We start from the raw sequence: 16,423 nt of genomic DNA, 5'->3' as shown, positions 1-16,423 counted from the left end.
TGCATCCATCACTACACCCAAATTTCTCGCCTGGTTTGTGGTTTTTAGATGTATAGATTGAAGTTCTCTGGTGACCTGTAATCGTTTTTTTTGGCGCCAAAGACTATTACCTCAGTTTTGTTTTTGTTTAGCTGGAGAAAATTGTGGCACAACCAGTCATTGATTTCCTCAATGCATTTACCAAGAGCCTGTACAGGGCCTCGGTCTCCTGGTGACATTGTGATATATATTTGTGTGTCATCTGCATAGCTGTGGTAGTTTATTTTGTTGTTCTTTATAATCTGTGCCAGTGGGAGCATGTAAATGTTAAACAGAAGGGGTCCCAAGATGGAACCTTGGGGAACTCCACATGTGATACTTGTCTGCTCAGATGTGAAGTTACCTATTGATACAAAGTATTTCCTGTTTTCTAAGTATGTTTTGAACCAGTTTAGTACAGTTCCTGAAAGACCTGCCCAGTTCTCCAGTCGTTTGAGTAATATGTTGTGGTCAACTGTGTCAAATGCTGCACTGAGATCCAGTAAAACTAAGACTGACATTTTTCCACTGTCTGTATTCAGACATATGTCATTAAACACTTTGGTCAGAGCAGTTTCAGTGCTGTGGTTCTGTCTAAAACCTGACTGGAAGGCATCATAGAAGTTATTCTGTTTTAATAAGTAATTGAGCTGTTGAGAAACTGGTTTTTCAATGATCTTACTTAAAAATGGGAGATTTGAGATCGGCCTGTAGTTGTTCATTTGTGTCCTGTCAAGATTGTCCTTTTTCAGTATAGGTTTAATTACAGCAGTTTTTAGTGGTTCCGGAAACACACCTGACATTAAAGAAAAGTTGACGATCTGTAACAGGTCTGACTCTAAAGTCTTTGAGACCTTTTTGAAAAAACTTGTTGGCAGGACATCTAAACAGCAGGAGGAGGTGTTCAGTTGACCTAAGATGTCCTCCAGGTCTTTGCTGTTAATAGGGTGAAACTGTTTGATGGTGTTTAAACAGTTTTTCGGTGGACACAGTACATATTCTGGATCTGCTGTTGATGTACCAATTGCTTGTCTAATCTTTTGGATTTTGTCTGTGAAGAATTTGGCAAAGTCATTGCAGGCCAATGGTTGAATGAAGTTCAGCTGCCACTGACACAGGAGGGTTTGTTAGCCTGTCAACTGTAGAAAATAAGACCCGAGCAGTATGGCTGTTTTTATCAGAATCAGAATCAGAATCAGAATACTTTATTGATCCCTGGGGGAAATTATTTTTTGTTACAGTGCTCCATTTTAAACCAACATTAAGACAAGACAGACAATACGCTAACTAAGAATAGTACAATATATACATATATATACATACATACATACATAAGTCACTTATAAATAAATCGTTGGAAAAGAAACATGTGTAGTTGTAGCAGCAAACAGTGTGTTAAGTGGATGCGTTGTACAGGGAGATGGCCACAGGCAGGAATGATTTCCTGTGTCGTTCAGTGGTGCTTTTCGGTAATCTCAGTCTCTCACTGAACGAGCTCCTGTGACTGACCAACATGTCATGGAGTGGGTGGGAGGTGTTATCCAACATTGTCTTTATCTTGGACAGCATCCGCCTCTCCGACACCACCTTGAGGGAGTCCAGCTCCATCCCCACAACATTGCTGGCCTTACGGATCAGTTTATTAAGTCTGTTGGCATCTGCGACCCTCAGCCTGCTCCCCCAGCATGCAACAGCATAGAGGATCGCACTGGCCACCACAGACTCATAGAAAATCCTCAGCATTTTCTGGCAGATGTTGAAGGACCTCAGTCGCCTCAAAAAATAGAGACGACTCTGGCCCTTCCTGTAAAGTGCTGTGGTGTTTTTAGCCCAGTCCAGTTTATTGTCAATGTGTACTCCAAGGTATTTATAGTCCTCCACAATGTCAACACTGACCCCCTGGATTGAAACAGGGGTCAAGTGTTTCCTGGTCTTCCTGAAGTCCACGATCAGTTCCTTGGTCTTTGCCACGTTGAGCTGCAGATGATTCTGCTCACACCACGTGATAAAGGAGTCGACCACAGCCCGGTACTCTGTCTCATCATCCCTGCTGATGCATCCAACCACCGCAGAGTCATCAGAAAACTTCTGAAGATGGCAGGTCTCTGTGCAGTGGCTGAAGTCTGTGGTGTAGAGGGTGAAGAGGAAGGGGGAAAGGACAGTCCCCTGTGGTGCCCCTGTGTTGCTGATCACCTTGTCAGACACACACTGTGGGAGACGTACATATTGTGGTCTTCCTGTCAGGTAATCAACAATCCAGGACACCAGAGAAGCATCCACCTGCATCGCTGCTAACTTATCACCCAGGAGGGTCGGCCTGATGGTGTTGAAAGCACTGGAAAAGTCAAAAAACATGACCCTCACAGTGCTCGCCGGCTGGTCCAGATGGGTGTAGACACGATTGAGCAGGTAGATGATGGCGTCCTCTGTTCCGAGACGAGGCTGATAAGCGAACTGAAGGGGATCCAGATGTGGTCTTACTATGGGTCGCAGCTGGTCCAGGATGAGCCTTTCCAGGGTCTTCATGATGTGGGAGGTCAGTGCCACGGGCCTGTAATCCTGGGGGCCACTGGGACGAGGCGTCTTTGGTACAGGGACGAGGCATGATGTCTTCCACATCACCGGGACCCTCTGCAGACTCAGACTCAGCATAAACAGTTTATGAAAGACTCCACACAGCTGGGGGGGGGGGGGGGGGGGGGGGCACAGGCCTTGAGGACAAGGGGACTCACTCCGTCTGGTCCAGCAGACTTGCCTGAGTGAAGTCTCCTCATTTGCATCTCAACCTGGTATTGAGTGAAGGTGATGGGTGGGGGAGGGGTGTCAGGAATCTCACAGGAGGCAACATGTGAAGAGAGAGGCTGGCACAGTGGTGTGGCTCTGGATTCCAGGCTGACTGCAGGTGAGGTTGTGGGGGTGGGAGCAGACACTGTGGTGTCGAATCTATTGAAAAACAGATTCAACTCGTCGGCTCTATTCTCACCTCCCTCAGCTCCCCTGCTGTTGGTTGGCCTGAATCCAGTGATGGTCTTCATGCCCCTCCACACCTCTCTCATGCTGTTCTGCTGGAGTTTCCACTCCAGCTTCCTCCTGTAATTGTCCTTAGCCTCTCTGATCTTGTCCTTTAGTAACACCTGGACCTTCCTCACCTCCTCTTTGTTGCCCCCTCTGAAAGCCCTCTTCTTGTTGTTGAGGAGGGCTTTGATGTCCTTAGTCACCCACGGCTTGTTATTTGGGTAACAATGAACAGTCTGAGCTGGAACAATGGAGTCGGTGCAGAAAGTTATGTAGTCTGTGATACACTCAGTAAGCCCATTGATGTCCTCGGCGTGAGGCTCACAGAGTGTTTCCCAGTCGGTCACCTCGAAACAGCCCTGTAGTTCCGCTATTGCCTCCTCTGACCACCTCCTAACAGTCCTGGTGGTCACAGGTTCCCTCCTCACAATTGGCACATAGCGGGGGGGTGAGGTGAATCAGGTTATGATCTGACCTACCAAGTGGGGGGAGGGAGGAGGAGCTGTATGCATCCTTGACGTTAGCATACAGTAAGTCTAAAGTTTTCTCTCCCCTGGTGGGACAGTCCACATATTGTTTGAATGTTGGTAGTGTATTGTCCAGTGATACATGGTTGAAGTCACCCGAGATCACAATAAAGGCACTCGGGTGCTGAGTCTGTAACCAGGCTATGGCAGAGTGGATAGTGTCACATGCAGCTGTGGGGTTAGCAGAGGGGGGAACATAAACAGCCACCAAGATGACGTGAGAGAATTCCCTGGGTAAATAATACGGCCTGAGTCCAACAGCACACAGTTCAGTGTCCGGGCAACAAATCCTTTCTTTGATTGTTATGTTGGCAGGGTTACACCACCGGTTGTTAACTAAAACAGCAAGCCCACCTCCTTTACGCTTACCGCTAGCGATGCTGTCCCTGTCCGCCCGAACAGTGTGGAAGCCTTCCACGGAAGCATTCTCATCGGGAATGACCTGGTGCAGCCATGATTCGGTGAAACACATCAGGCTACACTCTCGGTATTCCCTCTGACTCCGTACCAGTGCTGAGAGCTCGTCGATTTTACTTGCCAACGATCGCACATTTCCCATCACGATAGACGGCAGACACGGTTTAAACCTCCTCCTCGCTTCGAGCCTCCGCTGTCTCACCGTCACCTTTTTTCTTCTCTTCTGTCCTTGACCTCTGCATCCCCGATGTGTTTTCCTCCAAATTTCAGCTGGTACTTCTGCGGGCACTTCTGCGGGCCTGGCCAGCGAGCCGGCCGGCATCAGGGCGATCAGCTGATCTCTGGAGTAAACAGTCCGTGCGTGTAGGAGATGTGCCGCGGTCCCGTTCCATGATAAAAGTAACAGTTCCACGGCCACCAGAAGAACAAAAACTCTCTCAATCCACATGATTGAGTAAGAGATAGAAAACGGAGGAAAATACAAGTCAGAAAAAAAAAAAGAATACGTAAGAAAAAAGAGCTAAACTAAGAGAAAAGCAGGAGCGACTGTAACAGGCTGCACGCTGGTTGGCGCATGCGCACTATTTTAGTGATGATGTCAGAGAAGTAGGACCTCCTTGCACTCCTCAGTTGTAAATTATAATTGTGAAGTTTCTCTTTATAGATGTCATAATGAACCTGGAGGTTTGTTTTTCTCGATCTGCGCTCAGCTTTCCTACACTCTCTTTTTTCATTTTTCACTAGTGTGGAGTTTCTCCATGGAGACTTTTTCCTTCCAGAGATAACCTTCACCTTAATGGGAGCAATAGTGTCCATTACATTTAACATTTTTGCATTGAAGCTATTGACGAGCTCATTGACTGACCCTCTGGACAGCTCAGGTGTTAATGGGAAGACCTGGTTAAAGATCTCACTACTGTCTTCAGTTATACACCGTTTTGTGATCACTGCTGTTGATATATTTGTGTGGGCTGAGATTTTACTTTCAAAGAAAACACAGTAATGATCAGACAGGCCCACATCAGACACAGTAATGTTTGAAATGCTCAGGCTCTTGGAGAGCAGTAGGTCAAGAGTGTGTCCTCTATTATGTGTGGCCTCTGTTACATGCTGAGTCAGCCCAAAGTTGCCCAGAGTGTTACTCAGGTCTTTAGTCCCTTTGTCCTGAGGGTTGTCCACATGGATGTTAAAATCCCCAACAATAATTACACAGTCGAAATCAACACAGATCACAGACAGCAGTTCACTGAGGTCATTAAAAAAGTCTGTGCAGTATTTGGGAGGCCTGTAAACATTAAGAAACACAACTTTGGATGGGGCCTTCAGCTGTAAAGCCACATATTCAAAAAGACTGAAAACTTCCAGGAGATAGCTGCTTACATTGAAATGATTCATTAAATAAGACAGCAACCCCTCCTCCTCTCATGCTCACCCTGGCCTCACTGATAAACTGTAGTTAGGAGGGGTCGTCTCGATGAGAACAGCTCCACTGTTACTTTGGTCCAACCAAGTTTCAGTTAAAAACATAAAATCAAGGCTGTGCTCAGTGATTAAATCATTAATTAAAAATGTTTTCCCAGCTAAGGATCTAACATTTAATAAAGCCAACTTAAGTGTTTTAGAGGCATTACTTGTCCCCTCGTGTTTGGGAGCAGTCTGTGGCACACAAGGTATGTTTACTATATTTAAAGATCTTTTAGAGTGCAGCTCTCTGTGTTTTGACCAGGCCACATGTCTCCTGTCACCTAAAAGTACAGAAATTTTAAAACCTTCTAGTAAACAGGGTCCCAGCTTCTCCTGGGAAAAGTCACCACTGCCATAATCCTCGCAGCCCGGACCCTCCACACATCACACATCAGACTGCGGAGACAGAGCATGAAGGTGGTAAGGAGGAACTAAGGGGGGCGAGGCTGGGCAATGTGACTTCGATTGCTCTGTTGAGGGTGGGGCTCGATGGCGAACCTTTGGCTGCTCTGGTGGGGGGTTTATGGGGGACAAAAAGGGATTGGGCCGGGGGGTAGATCTGAGCCCAGCATTGACCCGCTCCATCATCTCCTCAGTGAATTTCAGGTGTGGGGAGGAGGGAGAAAGGGAGGGGGAGGAAGGTGATGGGGGTGATGGCCTGTCAGGGGTTTGGGGGACCTTGGGTCCCTGGTCCTGGTTGTTGGTGTTGTTGAGAGAGTTGGAGGCAAATAGGGACCCCTCTTCTTGCCTCAGATGTCTCTCCTTTCTGAGGCTCTTCCCAGGTGGGGGCAAATGGAGCTCCTCCTCAAGGTTTCTGCTGGGCTTTGTCTGTTCTTGGAGTACTGTTTGTTCCTCTTTATGAGATAACTCCTCATTTATCTCAGCCTTGGCACCAAGCACAGATGGATGACGTGTGGAATAAAACAAGTTGAAGGTGAACAGTTTCACCCCTGACTTGTTAAAATTAAATCAATTTGCTTTAAACAGATGCGTGCGTTCCCAAAAAATATTAAAGTTGTTGATAAAATGCACTGAGTGGTCAGTACATGCTGATATGAGCCATTTATTCAGTGTAAACAACCTGCTGAATCTCTCGTCTCCTCCTCTGACGGGCGGTACAGGTCCACTGATGAATACAGCTGCATTCAGAGAGTTTACAGTATTTAATAATCCAGTAAAGTCCAGTTTCAGAACCTCCGACTGTTGTTTGGACACATCGTTTGACCCTGTATGCAGAACAATGTTTGTCACAGTTGGATATTCATCTGCAATTTGAAGAATTCTCTCCTTCAGGTTGTTGACCATATCGTTAGGAAAGCAGAGGACTTTAGTGTTCTTACCGCACATCCTTTGTACATCTTTTACGGCAGAGTCACCCACAATCAGAGTTTCAGGCCTAGCCTTTAGCTTTCCCTGTGGCCTTTTACTTTTCAAAAGATTTTCGGACCTTACTTCGCTACTTTTAGATGGATGGTTGTCCGATATAGATCCAGGGTTAGTTTTAGTTTCTTTAATGGGAGGTATTTGAGAAAGAGGTGAGATTGAAGAACTCCAAACCAGCTATTATAACATAAAAACTTTGCTCAGATAAACATACACCCCAATGTCTCTTCATGCTACATGTGTCAGTCATTAGACTATTATGCATGTATTCTGTGTTGGTTACATTATTAAAAACAGTTATTAACAAATATTCTAAGTCTAGTTTTAAATAATATCTCAATCAAAAATGATTCTTTTTTCAGATTTAGTTATAGTTTTTAGTTTGATTTTAGTTAACTATGTTAACCTTGCTCGTTTACTGATTGTGGTGAATTCATTAACCTGAAATGACTGCGTCTTCTCTTTTACGTGCTTTACGGTAATTTTCTCTTAGAAACGGAAGTCTCAATGAGAACTTCCTTAGTTACAAGACGCTCGCACTCCGATTGTGTGTTGATTTTTTAGCTTGTAGCCTTCTTGCTACGTTTTCCAACGTGTTTAAGTCATAAAGACAAAATTTATTTGACCTTTAATTTAATTTTACTGTGACGCGAGACAGCGGAGAAACTCTTCGGGTAAAGTGTCCATATTCCCGCTCGTTTTTCATGGCTCTTTAGAGGAAATGACTTCCATCCAGTGGTGTTTTTTACCCCTTATATTGACGGTCATATGTGGACGTCTGGCACACGGAGCTACAGACCCAGTGGGGAGTTCCTCCATCAGTGCCACCCCCGCTAATGGGGAACCGATCAGCTCTGCCACCCCTGAACCGAGCGGTACGGAGGCCGTGAACTCCACTGGTGTCAACACCACGGAGGTCCCTACGCTTGCCACCGTGAACTCCACGATGAACACGACGCTGTCCGCGACCGAAGCGCCCACTGCGGCCGCCGAGAGTCCAACTGCAACCACCGTCCAGCGTGCGGTGTCTCCACAGGGTAAATTACACCTCCACCTACATCATAGGTGTCAAACTCTGGCCCGCGGGCCAAATATGGCCCGCAGCCTAATTACATTTGGCCCGCGAAGCCATACCAAATTATTATTAGAGCTGGCCTACTGGTATTATACAGCTAATATATATATTGTTTAGTATTAAGCTTTGCTTGTTCCATATTCAGTTTTTCAGCAAAACTTGTTTGACTCCATAAGAAAAGATTCATTCTTAAATCTGGAGGAAGATTTTTTTCCAATAAATATTAATGTTAGCCCGCGACCTTGTTCCAGTTTTGAATTTTGGCCCACTGTGAATTTGAGTTTGACACCCCTGACCTACATCGTTTGTTGGGGCGGTTAAGTCTTTTTGTTGCTTCGATCAGGCTTCCCGCTAATTACTCAAGCTAGACTTTGTGGATCTGACGGTGATACCACACCTAGCATAAGTACTCCCAAGCATGTCCAACCCTTTTCCTGATGTTTTCCAGCGTGTCTCTGTGATTTAACCCCTGGTTTCTGTGACATCGGCTGCTGCTGTGACACAGCTGACTGTGGGGTCCCTAGCTTGAGTGCTGTCTTCACTGGATGTCCGCAGAGAGCCATGTGAGTGTTGGTCGTTAGCTCTATAACACGTGTAGTACACAGCTTCAGCATTTAAAATACCATTTTTAACTTTACAGATCAGGTGTTTGCATTGAGAAATGGCTGATGTTCAGAGCCAATGTGGATTCGTCTCTTATCACAGTGACCGACTCTCTGTTTTGTGTGCAGCCTTCAGGTAAATGGCATAACTTTTTTTTTAAAAATTACAGGTAAGGTCAACGTATATCATTATCGTTTTCCAACCTCCAAACAGATAACACGTCCCAGTCTTTCCCAGCCCAACCTCAGCATCCAGTTTTAGGGGACTCGTACCACTTCTCTCTACAGAAGAGTCCAACTGTAGGCCCCAGCAGAGGTTTTTACATGGTAAGTGCTCACAGACTTAAATAATTAAAACAAAAAAAACGTAAGATATTTGAAATCATCACAACTTTTTTTCTGTAGGTTGATGATGTCATCCAGACATATTTCCCCAACTCCTCCGTGCGGGGTCTCCTCCGTCAGCCATCTCCAGGACCGGCAGCGTCAGCTTTTTGCATCGACCGCAACCCTGCAAGTAAGATCACATAAAAAGTTAAATGTTGAACTGTTGAGTGGCAAAGTGCTGTTACACCATTTTAAGTGCAGCCCTGCCACCTAGAGTTGCTTCTTCATATTTACTTTGGACAGTTTTGGGAGAATTAGTTTAGGATATTTTCTACAGATGTCTTAGACACAGCAGCCCAACTCAGACGTGTGGGTTTGTGGCAGTATACATGATAGCCTTTTATACTGGGGAGGCCAGCAAGTATCCTATAACTGACTCATCTCTTAGCCCCTCCTGATCAAGGACCAATCTCCACATTGTGTCCCAGGCTGAGCCCAAACACTGTTCAGAGGAAACGCCGCAATATCATTCTTTCTGCTTGTTGCCATAGGTGACGGTAGGAATGTAGACTGATTTCACACTCAGCTCTCTTGTCACGACAACAGTCCGTACAGAGACACCACACCAATTTGTGTGCATGTGGGGGTGCTCAGAGGAAATCTTGCACATGTTTTAAGGCTCCATCACTACTAAACAGGTGTTTACAGGTGTTAGAGTGATGTGTGCTGCCATCCAGGTGATGACTTTGTCAGGAAAAGACTTGCACACAACCACATTCTGCTCATATTGTACTGTAAACAATGTCTTACTTATCAAAAGTTGGTACACACATGCAGAATTATTACAACAACACGCTGTTTCCTACGCCACATTTTATCCACCTTAATTCCTCCCCTTCTTGTAGAGTTCTTGAGGTCTGTGTCTCTGTCTTGTGCACGGATGGTGACTCCTCAGTCATGCATCACAGATCCAAGCCTCAGCGCCAACTCCTACTTCTCCGACCTGCATCTCGTCAAGGTCAGCGAGTCCATTTGCACTAAATCCTTTTAAGTGCATGATTAGCTGTGAGACTCTCACCGCAGATGGACTAATATCGTGTTTTTCTGTGACAGATCCCAAAAGCTGAGATGGCACCAGTGTCAGATTTTCTGGTAAGTCGTACATTGCTGTTGTAAATGCGCTTTGACACTCCACTTAAAATACTTTGTCTATAGTACATGTACTACACTGGAAAGGCAAAAATAGGACTTAATAGTTGTTGCTGGGCTAATATTTCACAGTTATTGATTATTCTTACAGGCTAATGTTTTCCTGACTGTTTTAGATCCCAGTGACCAACCTGTCAGTTTGGCCTTCACCAACGCTGCGGAACAGCTCCTGTATTAATGCAGTGCAGAAGGTGAACAAGTGCACAACTGTGTGGTGAACCACGAGTGCTCAAGTGTGTGACGAAACATTGACGTTGACTCTGCTGTTTCTGCCTTTCCTGCAGGTGAAGTTTGTCATATTTTACACCGGCAGAGGGGAACTCGCAAACGCAACGGTTGATGTAACCCTAGCCGACGTGAATCAGAGTCAGCTGTTGCTCCAGATGCACTCTGTAGAGTTCCAGGTAGAGCCAAAAGAATTAAAAAAACTAATTTTAAACAGTTTAATGTGCCAAGTAATGTCGTTTTTCTCTTTTAGCTGACCAAACCGATTCCCACTCCCGCAATACTGAACCCTGCAGTCGGACTTAAAGTTGGATCTCCTCTCATCGGTCGCTTTTTAAAGGAAGCGATGCCTGTATCCTAACTACAATTTTAAGATTGTATCTTTTAATTTATCTGCCAAGCTTCGGGGAAGTTTGGCTCCTTAACAGTGAGCCAGCTGACCTCACTGGGGGTGTCACAAAGTGGGACCTGTTCCCCTGATACAACCACGCGAACGCCCATCCTCTTCACGCACAACATCATCACTGGCTGCACATTCAGGTGAGTCTGCATTATTTCTTTTTGCCTCTGTTGTCTGTGGTTCTAGTTAGCTTACATTAGGACAAGTGGAGATGTCGCTAAAATAATGAGCAATATCCTCTGCTTTTTAAAAAAAATTTATTTCCGTGCTACAAGCTCTCCAGCCAACGACTGCTCAGAGCTGCGCTCGCAGATTTATGGGATTTTGCAGGGACTTGCTACTCCTGATGAGATCGCCATGAGCTCGGGCTCCCAGCCAGACTGGGCGAGAGTCCTCACACAGGAGTGTCCCTTCAGCCTGCAGGTATAACCGAAATCTGACCCCCATACACCGTTACAGCTGTTCTGGTGTCTGCAGCAGCACCTAGTGTCGGTGCTTTGTATCTCCCTTCAGCCAGTCGCAGCAATTCAATTCAGTTTTATTTATATAGCACCAAATCACAACAACAGCTGCCTCAGGGCGCTTTATACTGTAACCCAACAATCAAACCCCCTATGAGCAAGTGCTTCCTGTTAAAAGGGAGTTTTTCCTTCCCACTGTCGCCAAAGTGCTAGCTCATACAAGATCATCTGATTGTTGGGGGTTTCTCTGTATTATTGTACGGTCTTTACCTTACAATATAAAGTGCCCTGGGGCAGCTGTTGTTGTGATTTGGTGCTATATAAATAAAACTGACCTGAGTATCTGTACACAGACACGTTTCACAGAGACATTTATGTTGTTCCTTCTCAGGAAACGTGTGAATCAGGCTGTGTCCTCCCTCACTCTCTCTCCATCGAAGTACTGTGGGCTCGCCTGGGTCCCCTCGACATTCCCCAAAACTACATCCTAGGGGCCAGATACCTTTTCCAGTGTCAAAATTTCAAGGTGTGCTCTCTACATCTCACTTTTTTCTCTGTTTTTTCTGACAAATTGACCTTTAACATTCCTCTCCTCCTGTCTTTATTTTTTGTTTTCTTTTTCCTCCTCAGTGTCCTCTGTCATCCTCTCTCGCTCTGACCACTAGAGTTACGTTCGCTGACAGCACAGTCTACCCAGAACCCCCCAGGGGTTTGCCTCAGCCTTTCTGGAAGTTTCCTTTTGGCTTCTTCACGAGAGGCTCCACTGAGCTGGACGGCCACATTATTATGAACAGCAGCAGCACAGAGAAGGTCACATGGAGTTTAATGCTGCTCACAGTCATGTCACTAACAGGATTAGAATTCCTCTGCAGGTAACTTGACGGGTAACTGGAGCAGCACTGGAACTCGAGGAAAAGTTTTCTAAAATACCTAATTTATTGTTTCAATTATTTCTCAGAAATAAATACATTTTCACAAGACAGTTTGAGTCATTTTTAGACTGCATCACTGAGGTAAAGAGGCACTGTTTGCACACAGCTCCTCATCTCTCTGCGCCTCCTGCTGTCGCTGGTTTCTGTGCGTTTCCTTCTTTTTCTCTGTGACGCGCACATAGTTGAGGAGATTGACGACTGCAGCGGGAGTTATACCTTCCAAGCGAGTAGCAGCTCCCAGCTGGAGGACAGAGCAGAAGAGTCAGGGCATATTTTTTCTCTTTTATTAAAATAAATATTTCACACTATTATTTTGAAAGGAGTGGGCTCACTGTGCTCGGTCGAACTCTGTCCAGGATCTCTCGAACTTCGTCGGAAAGCGACACCGGCAGAGAGAAATAGTCAATATCCTGCGGCAGGGACATGTTCTCCTCCCTCTGAATTCTCTCGATCTCTTTCTTGTTTAAGTCGCAGTGAGGCTTGTACACAGCTGCGTGACAGACAAGAGAAACGTTTTAGCAAGAGTTTTATTGTAGATTAACATTTCAGGCGGGGTTATTTTTTTCTTACCTTCTATCTTAAGTCTCTGTGCGAATTCCATAAAAGACGAAAGGCTCTCGGGGAAGGCAGATGCCAACATTTCAAAGGTCACGTCGTTGTACTGAAGAAGATCTAAGCCACTGAAAAACAAACATTAACGGGAAACATTTTTAAACTGTTGTGACATGAAAAATTTAATTATTAGCTTGGCAGATATCTATCGCTCACGTCAGTAAGGTGCTCTTGGTCTCACTGATGGGAACACTGGGAAGCTTCTTCTTCCAGCTCGATGTAGACAGAAAGAGAGCCTGAAGGGCTGTCAGTGCATCCTGGAGGCTGTTCCTCACTCTTAAAGACTCCTGGTAGCGCACGGAAGACACACATCCCACCTCCTCAAAGCCTGATGGGAAACAAAAGGTAATGAGAGGAGGAAAAGAAGGGGAAAAAACAAAACAAACGCAAGCACAATGACACGTTGAAGATGCTACACCTACCCTTCGGGGTCAGGCGGAGGTCGGCGTTGTCCGGCCTTAGAGAAGTTCGAAACTCGGCCCGGCTGGTGAACATGCGGTAAGGCTCTGTCACGCCTCGACTCACCAGGTCATCAATGAGAACTCCAATATAGCTCTCTGTTCGAGACAGCGTCACTGTGGGCATGGAGAGCGCCGAGCGGGCAGCGTTTGCTCCCGCCCACAAACCCTGCTCAGATAGAAGAAGAAAAATCAGTTACTCCTAAGCTGCTTCCAGCTGTGTGTGTGTGTGTGTGTGTGTGTGTGTGTGTGTGTGTGTGTGTGTGTGTGTGTGTGTGTGTGTGTCTTTAAGGAAAGAAGCAGCTACCTGTGCGGCAGCCTCCTCGTACCCTGTGGTTCCATTGATCTGACCGGCCAGAAACAGACCTTGAGTGCTCTTCACCTGCAGCGCCGGGCTCAGCTGAGTGGGACACACAAAGTCATACTGCACGCCATAACCTGGAAATCCCAGAAAACAAACATTAGACTTTCAGTTCTGGAAACCAGCTTACTTCTGTCAATCCATTTTTTTTAGAATTAGGGAAGAATTGAGGGAATTGTCACTGCTCTCACTTGTTACTAGGCAGATCAAACAGGATCTAAAGACCTACCTGGCGTGTGGATCTCAGCTCTGCGCATGGGAGGGATTTCTCTGATGAGGCGTAGCTGTATGTCAGGGGGCATTGTCATGGACAGACCCTGTGGATACAGGAGGTCAGAGGTCACGCCCTCGGGCTCCAGCCACACCTGGTGGCTTCGGCCTGGAAAGCGCAGCACTCTCGACTCGATGGAGGGGCAGTACCTGTTAGAGACGAAGACTGCACGTCATTCCAATTCAGCTCGATTGTTTCAGTTTTGCATAAAAATTTTATGATACACAGTTACACTGATGTTTTTGTTTTTGTGGCATTTTCTTTGCAAAAACCTTCATGTTAAAACGAATCTACATGCTTTATTTTGCATTAATGAGCAGAAAATGATGGAATAACTGAAGTGATTCCTTCTGAGTTTCAAACCATTGAGTCCAAAGTGTGTGTGTGTGTGTGTGTGTGTGTGTGTGTGTGTGTGTGTGTGTGTGTGTACCTGGGACCTTTGGTGTCTTGCTGTATGTGACAGTTTAGTTGAAGGCTCTCCCTCACCACTCTCTCCACACCCGGTGTAGTAAAGGTGAGGTAGCAAGGCAGCTGCTCTTCTGGCTACAGAGGGTTACGTTTCAAAATAAAGCAGGAGGAACAATAAACTAGACAGTGAGTTAAAGAATAAAAGTCCATTCATTCAGCTGTACCTTGCAGTGGGTGTGGGTATTGAGGAAGCTGAAAGGAGTCGGGTGACTGTCAGGGAGGTGAAGCTTAGCCAAAGACAGGTCTACTGAGTCCTTCACAATCCTGGGAGGGGTACCGGTCCTCAGTCTGCCTGTCCTTAGCCCCAGCCTCTCCCTCAGCGTATGGGACAGCCCAGCGCTTGATGGAGCGTCTCCAATCCGACCCCCGGGGGAGGTAGTTTGACCCACAAAGAGGGAGCCAGACAGGAACGTACCAGTGGTAAGAACCACTGATCTGGCTGAGATGGCGTGGCTGCCATTAGCTGGTTGTTCAGGAAGTGCAAAAAACATGAGAAAGTAAATTCAGTGTATAATATGTACCGTTTGCCATTTAGGTCCTTGTCCTTAAAAGAGGTAATCTGCTGTGTACCCAAACGTATCCCAGTGACTCTGTGGTGCCCGGGCTCCTCCGGGTTTGGTTCTGTTACCAACAGCTCCTCCACTGAGCCCTCCACCACGGTCAGCCTGGGAGTGGACAGCAGCTCGGACTGAAGAAAAAAATATGTAGAAAACAAACATTTTAATTCACTCGCAGACAAATATTTTACTTTAATGGACGAGTAATTCAAGTTTTGGGTTTTTTTCTTAACCTGAATGAAGTCTCGGTAGCGCTGACGGTCCAGCTGGGCTCTCGGACCCCACACGGCAGGCCCTTTTCTACGATTCAGGATGGAGAAATGAATCCCAGCCCAGTCCCCTGCCCGACCACACAGCCCATCCAGAGCATCAACCTCCTTCACGAGCTGGCCCTTCCCTACTCCTCCCAGGGAGGGGTTACAGGACAGAGCACCTGTGGGAATATTATCAGAGAAGTCTAGTTTTCCCTGCTGGAGGAAAAAGAGCTTCTTTGTTTAGGTGTCCCTTTATCCTCACCGATGGTGTGAATTTTCTGCGTGATGAGGAGTGTTTCAGCCCCAACTCTGGCTGCTGCCGCCGCTGCCTCGGTCCCTGCATGACCCCCGCCCACCACGATGACATCATACTGATGTCCGGTGAGGTGACCGACATGTCTGGAAACCGGTGAGAGGAGACTGTGCAGGAAGGGAAGCTTCTTTCTCAACATGTGAGACGCACACCTGTCAGAGTAAAAGTTAAATGATGGTGTATCCCTGTTAGATACTCCATTACTTTCGTGACCCATCAGCTTTATTTCAACTCTCAACTTGGAAAAATAACTTTGTTGTTTACAGTGGGTAAAATAAGCAATGAACATGTCACCAACTTTCTAAGTAAATATATTTCTAAAGGTGATTTTGACATAAAAAAAATCTCACCAGATTTCAGTAACAATCCATCCAATCCACACATCCAAAGAAATCAAAACATAGATGCCATGATGACAACGGCTGAAATCTGTCAGTAACTGGAAAATAATCCTGGCATTTATTGCAGATTAATATCAGCTGGTTCATTCCAAACTTGACCTCAGTTTCCTGTTCCTGACTAAAGTAACACCAGGTGTGGTTTTGTGCTGCTGCAGCCCATCTGCTTTAAGGGTCCACGTTATACACACTGAGAGATGCTCTTCTGTGTACCTTGACTGCAAGGAGTAGTTGTTTGAGTTACTGTTGCCTTCCTGCCAGCTGGAAACAGTACGCCTTTCTCTGACCTCTGGCATCAACAAAGCATTTTGGCCCTAAATCCAATTTAATTCTAAAAATTTGTTATGTTGAACATGTACAGCTGTGAATCAAACCGCATCCTCGCTCTCTGTTAGTAAGAGCACAACGTACAAATACGTAAACAGTTTAAATACGGCTTCGTTTACTCAGCGCACGTGTGGATCCACAACAAACTCTCCCCTCAGGTTTGAAATGCACTTACGGTTTATTTGGGAGAAGGCGTATTGTTGTTTTTATTTCAGACTCTCTGTAGCAGAAACTGAGACTAACAGAAAGGCAAAGATCATTTAGGAAAATTACCAAACTCCTGCTACATAAGTCTCCCTATGGAGGCCGCCATGATGTCTGTAGCTCACAACCGTAATAACTGGTTTAC

General features: G+C 45.9%; 2 protein-coding genes across 3 annotated transcripts; one reads left to right on the top strand and one right to left on the bottom strand.

The window, feature by feature from the left end:
- The first annotated feature begins 7,313 nt into the window (after positions 1 to 7,313).
- Positions 7,314 to 12,101, top strand: LOC147323280 (tectonic-3-like). Its single transcript, XM_086303553.1, has 14 exons — positions 7,314 to 7,861; positions 8,348 to 8,462; positions 8,540 to 8,637; positions 8,716 to 8,828; positions 8,907 to 9,018; positions 9,734 to 9,846; positions 9,942 to 9,980; positions 10,154 to 10,228; positions 10,322 to 10,441; positions 10,516 to 10,614; positions 10,699 to 10,802; positions 10,938 to 11,085; positions 11,515 to 11,649; positions 11,754 to 12,101. The coding sequence occupies exons 1-14, from the start codon at positions 7,546 to 7,548 to the stop codon at positions 11,997 to 11,999; spliced, it is 1,833 nt and encodes a 610-aa protein (XP_086159679.1). The 5' UTR covers positions 7,314 to 7,545; the 3' UTR covers positions 12,000 to 12,101.
- Positions 10,836 to 16,395, bottom strand: mto1 (mitochondrial tRNA translation optimization 1). 2 transcript variants are annotated; one of them, XM_086303551.1, is made up of 13 exons: positions 16,250 to 16,395; positions 15,299 to 15,501; positions 15,016 to 15,215; positions 14,796 to 14,913; positions 14,390 to 14,688; positions 14,188 to 14,300; positions 13,716 to 13,906; positions 13,433 to 13,563; positions 13,090 to 13,294; positions 12,824 to 12,995; positions 12,626 to 12,735; positions 12,388 to 12,545; positions 10,837 to 12,296 (listed from the first exon to the last, which is right to left on the bottom strand). In XM_086303551.1, exons 2-13 carry the CDS (start codon positions 15,486 to 15,488, stop codon positions 12,129 to 12,131), a joined length of 2,055 nt encoding a protein of 684 aa, XP_086159677.1. In that variant the 5' UTR covers positions 15,489 to 15,501; positions 16,250 to 16,395; the 3' UTR covers positions 10,837 to 12,128. The 2 variants fall into 2 exon arrangements, with proteins under 2 accessions (XP_086159678.1, XP_086159677.1); XM_086303552.1 differs by lacking the exon at positions 16,250 to 16,395 and having other exon boundaries at positions 10,836 to 12,296; positions 15,299 to 15,496.
- Between the last annotated feature and the right edge of the window lie 28 nt (positions 16,396 to 16,423).

This window comes from Aulonocara sp. 'chitande type north' Nkhata Bay, linkage group LG8 (genome assembly GCF_057382095.1).
Source record: "Aulonocara sp. 'chitande type north' Nkhata Bay isolate Kocher_YH1m ecotype deep benthic linkage group LG8, A_spYH_male_GT1.1, whole genome shotgun sequence".
Lineage (NCBI taxonomy): Eukaryota > Metazoa > Chordata > Actinopteri > Cichliformes > Cichlidae > Aulonocara > Aulonocara sp. 'chitande type north' Nkhata Bay.
The sequence above is the reverse complement of the archived record's forward strand: the minus strand, read 5'-3'. Positions and strand labels throughout refer to the sequence as shown.

Coding starts and splice junctions, on each gene's coding strand:
- mto1 (XM_086303551.1), bottom strand. CDS start 15,488: ATGTTGAGAAAGAAGCTTCCCTTCCTGCACAGTCTCCTCTCACCGGTT. Junction 13,564..13,715: donor AGCTGAGATCCACACGCCAG/GTAGGTCTTTAG, acceptor TGGGATTTCCAG/GTTATGGCGTGCAGTATGAC. Junction 12,736..12,823: donor ACCAAGAGCACCTTACTGAC/GTGAGCGATAGA, acceptor TTTGTTTTTCAG/TGGCTTAGATCTTCTTCAGT.
- LOC147323280 (XM_086303553.1), top strand. CDS start 7,546: ATGACTTCCATCCAGTGGTGTTTTTTACCCCTTATATTGACGGTCATA. Junction 10,229..10,321: donor GTATTAATGCAGTGCAGAAG/GTGAACAAGTGC, acceptor CCTTTCCTGCAG/GTGAAGTTTGTCATATTTTA. Junction 11,650..11,753: donor TCCAGTGTCAAAATTTCAAG/GTGTGCTCTCTA, acceptor TTTCCTCCTCAG/TGTCCTCTGTCATCCTCTCT.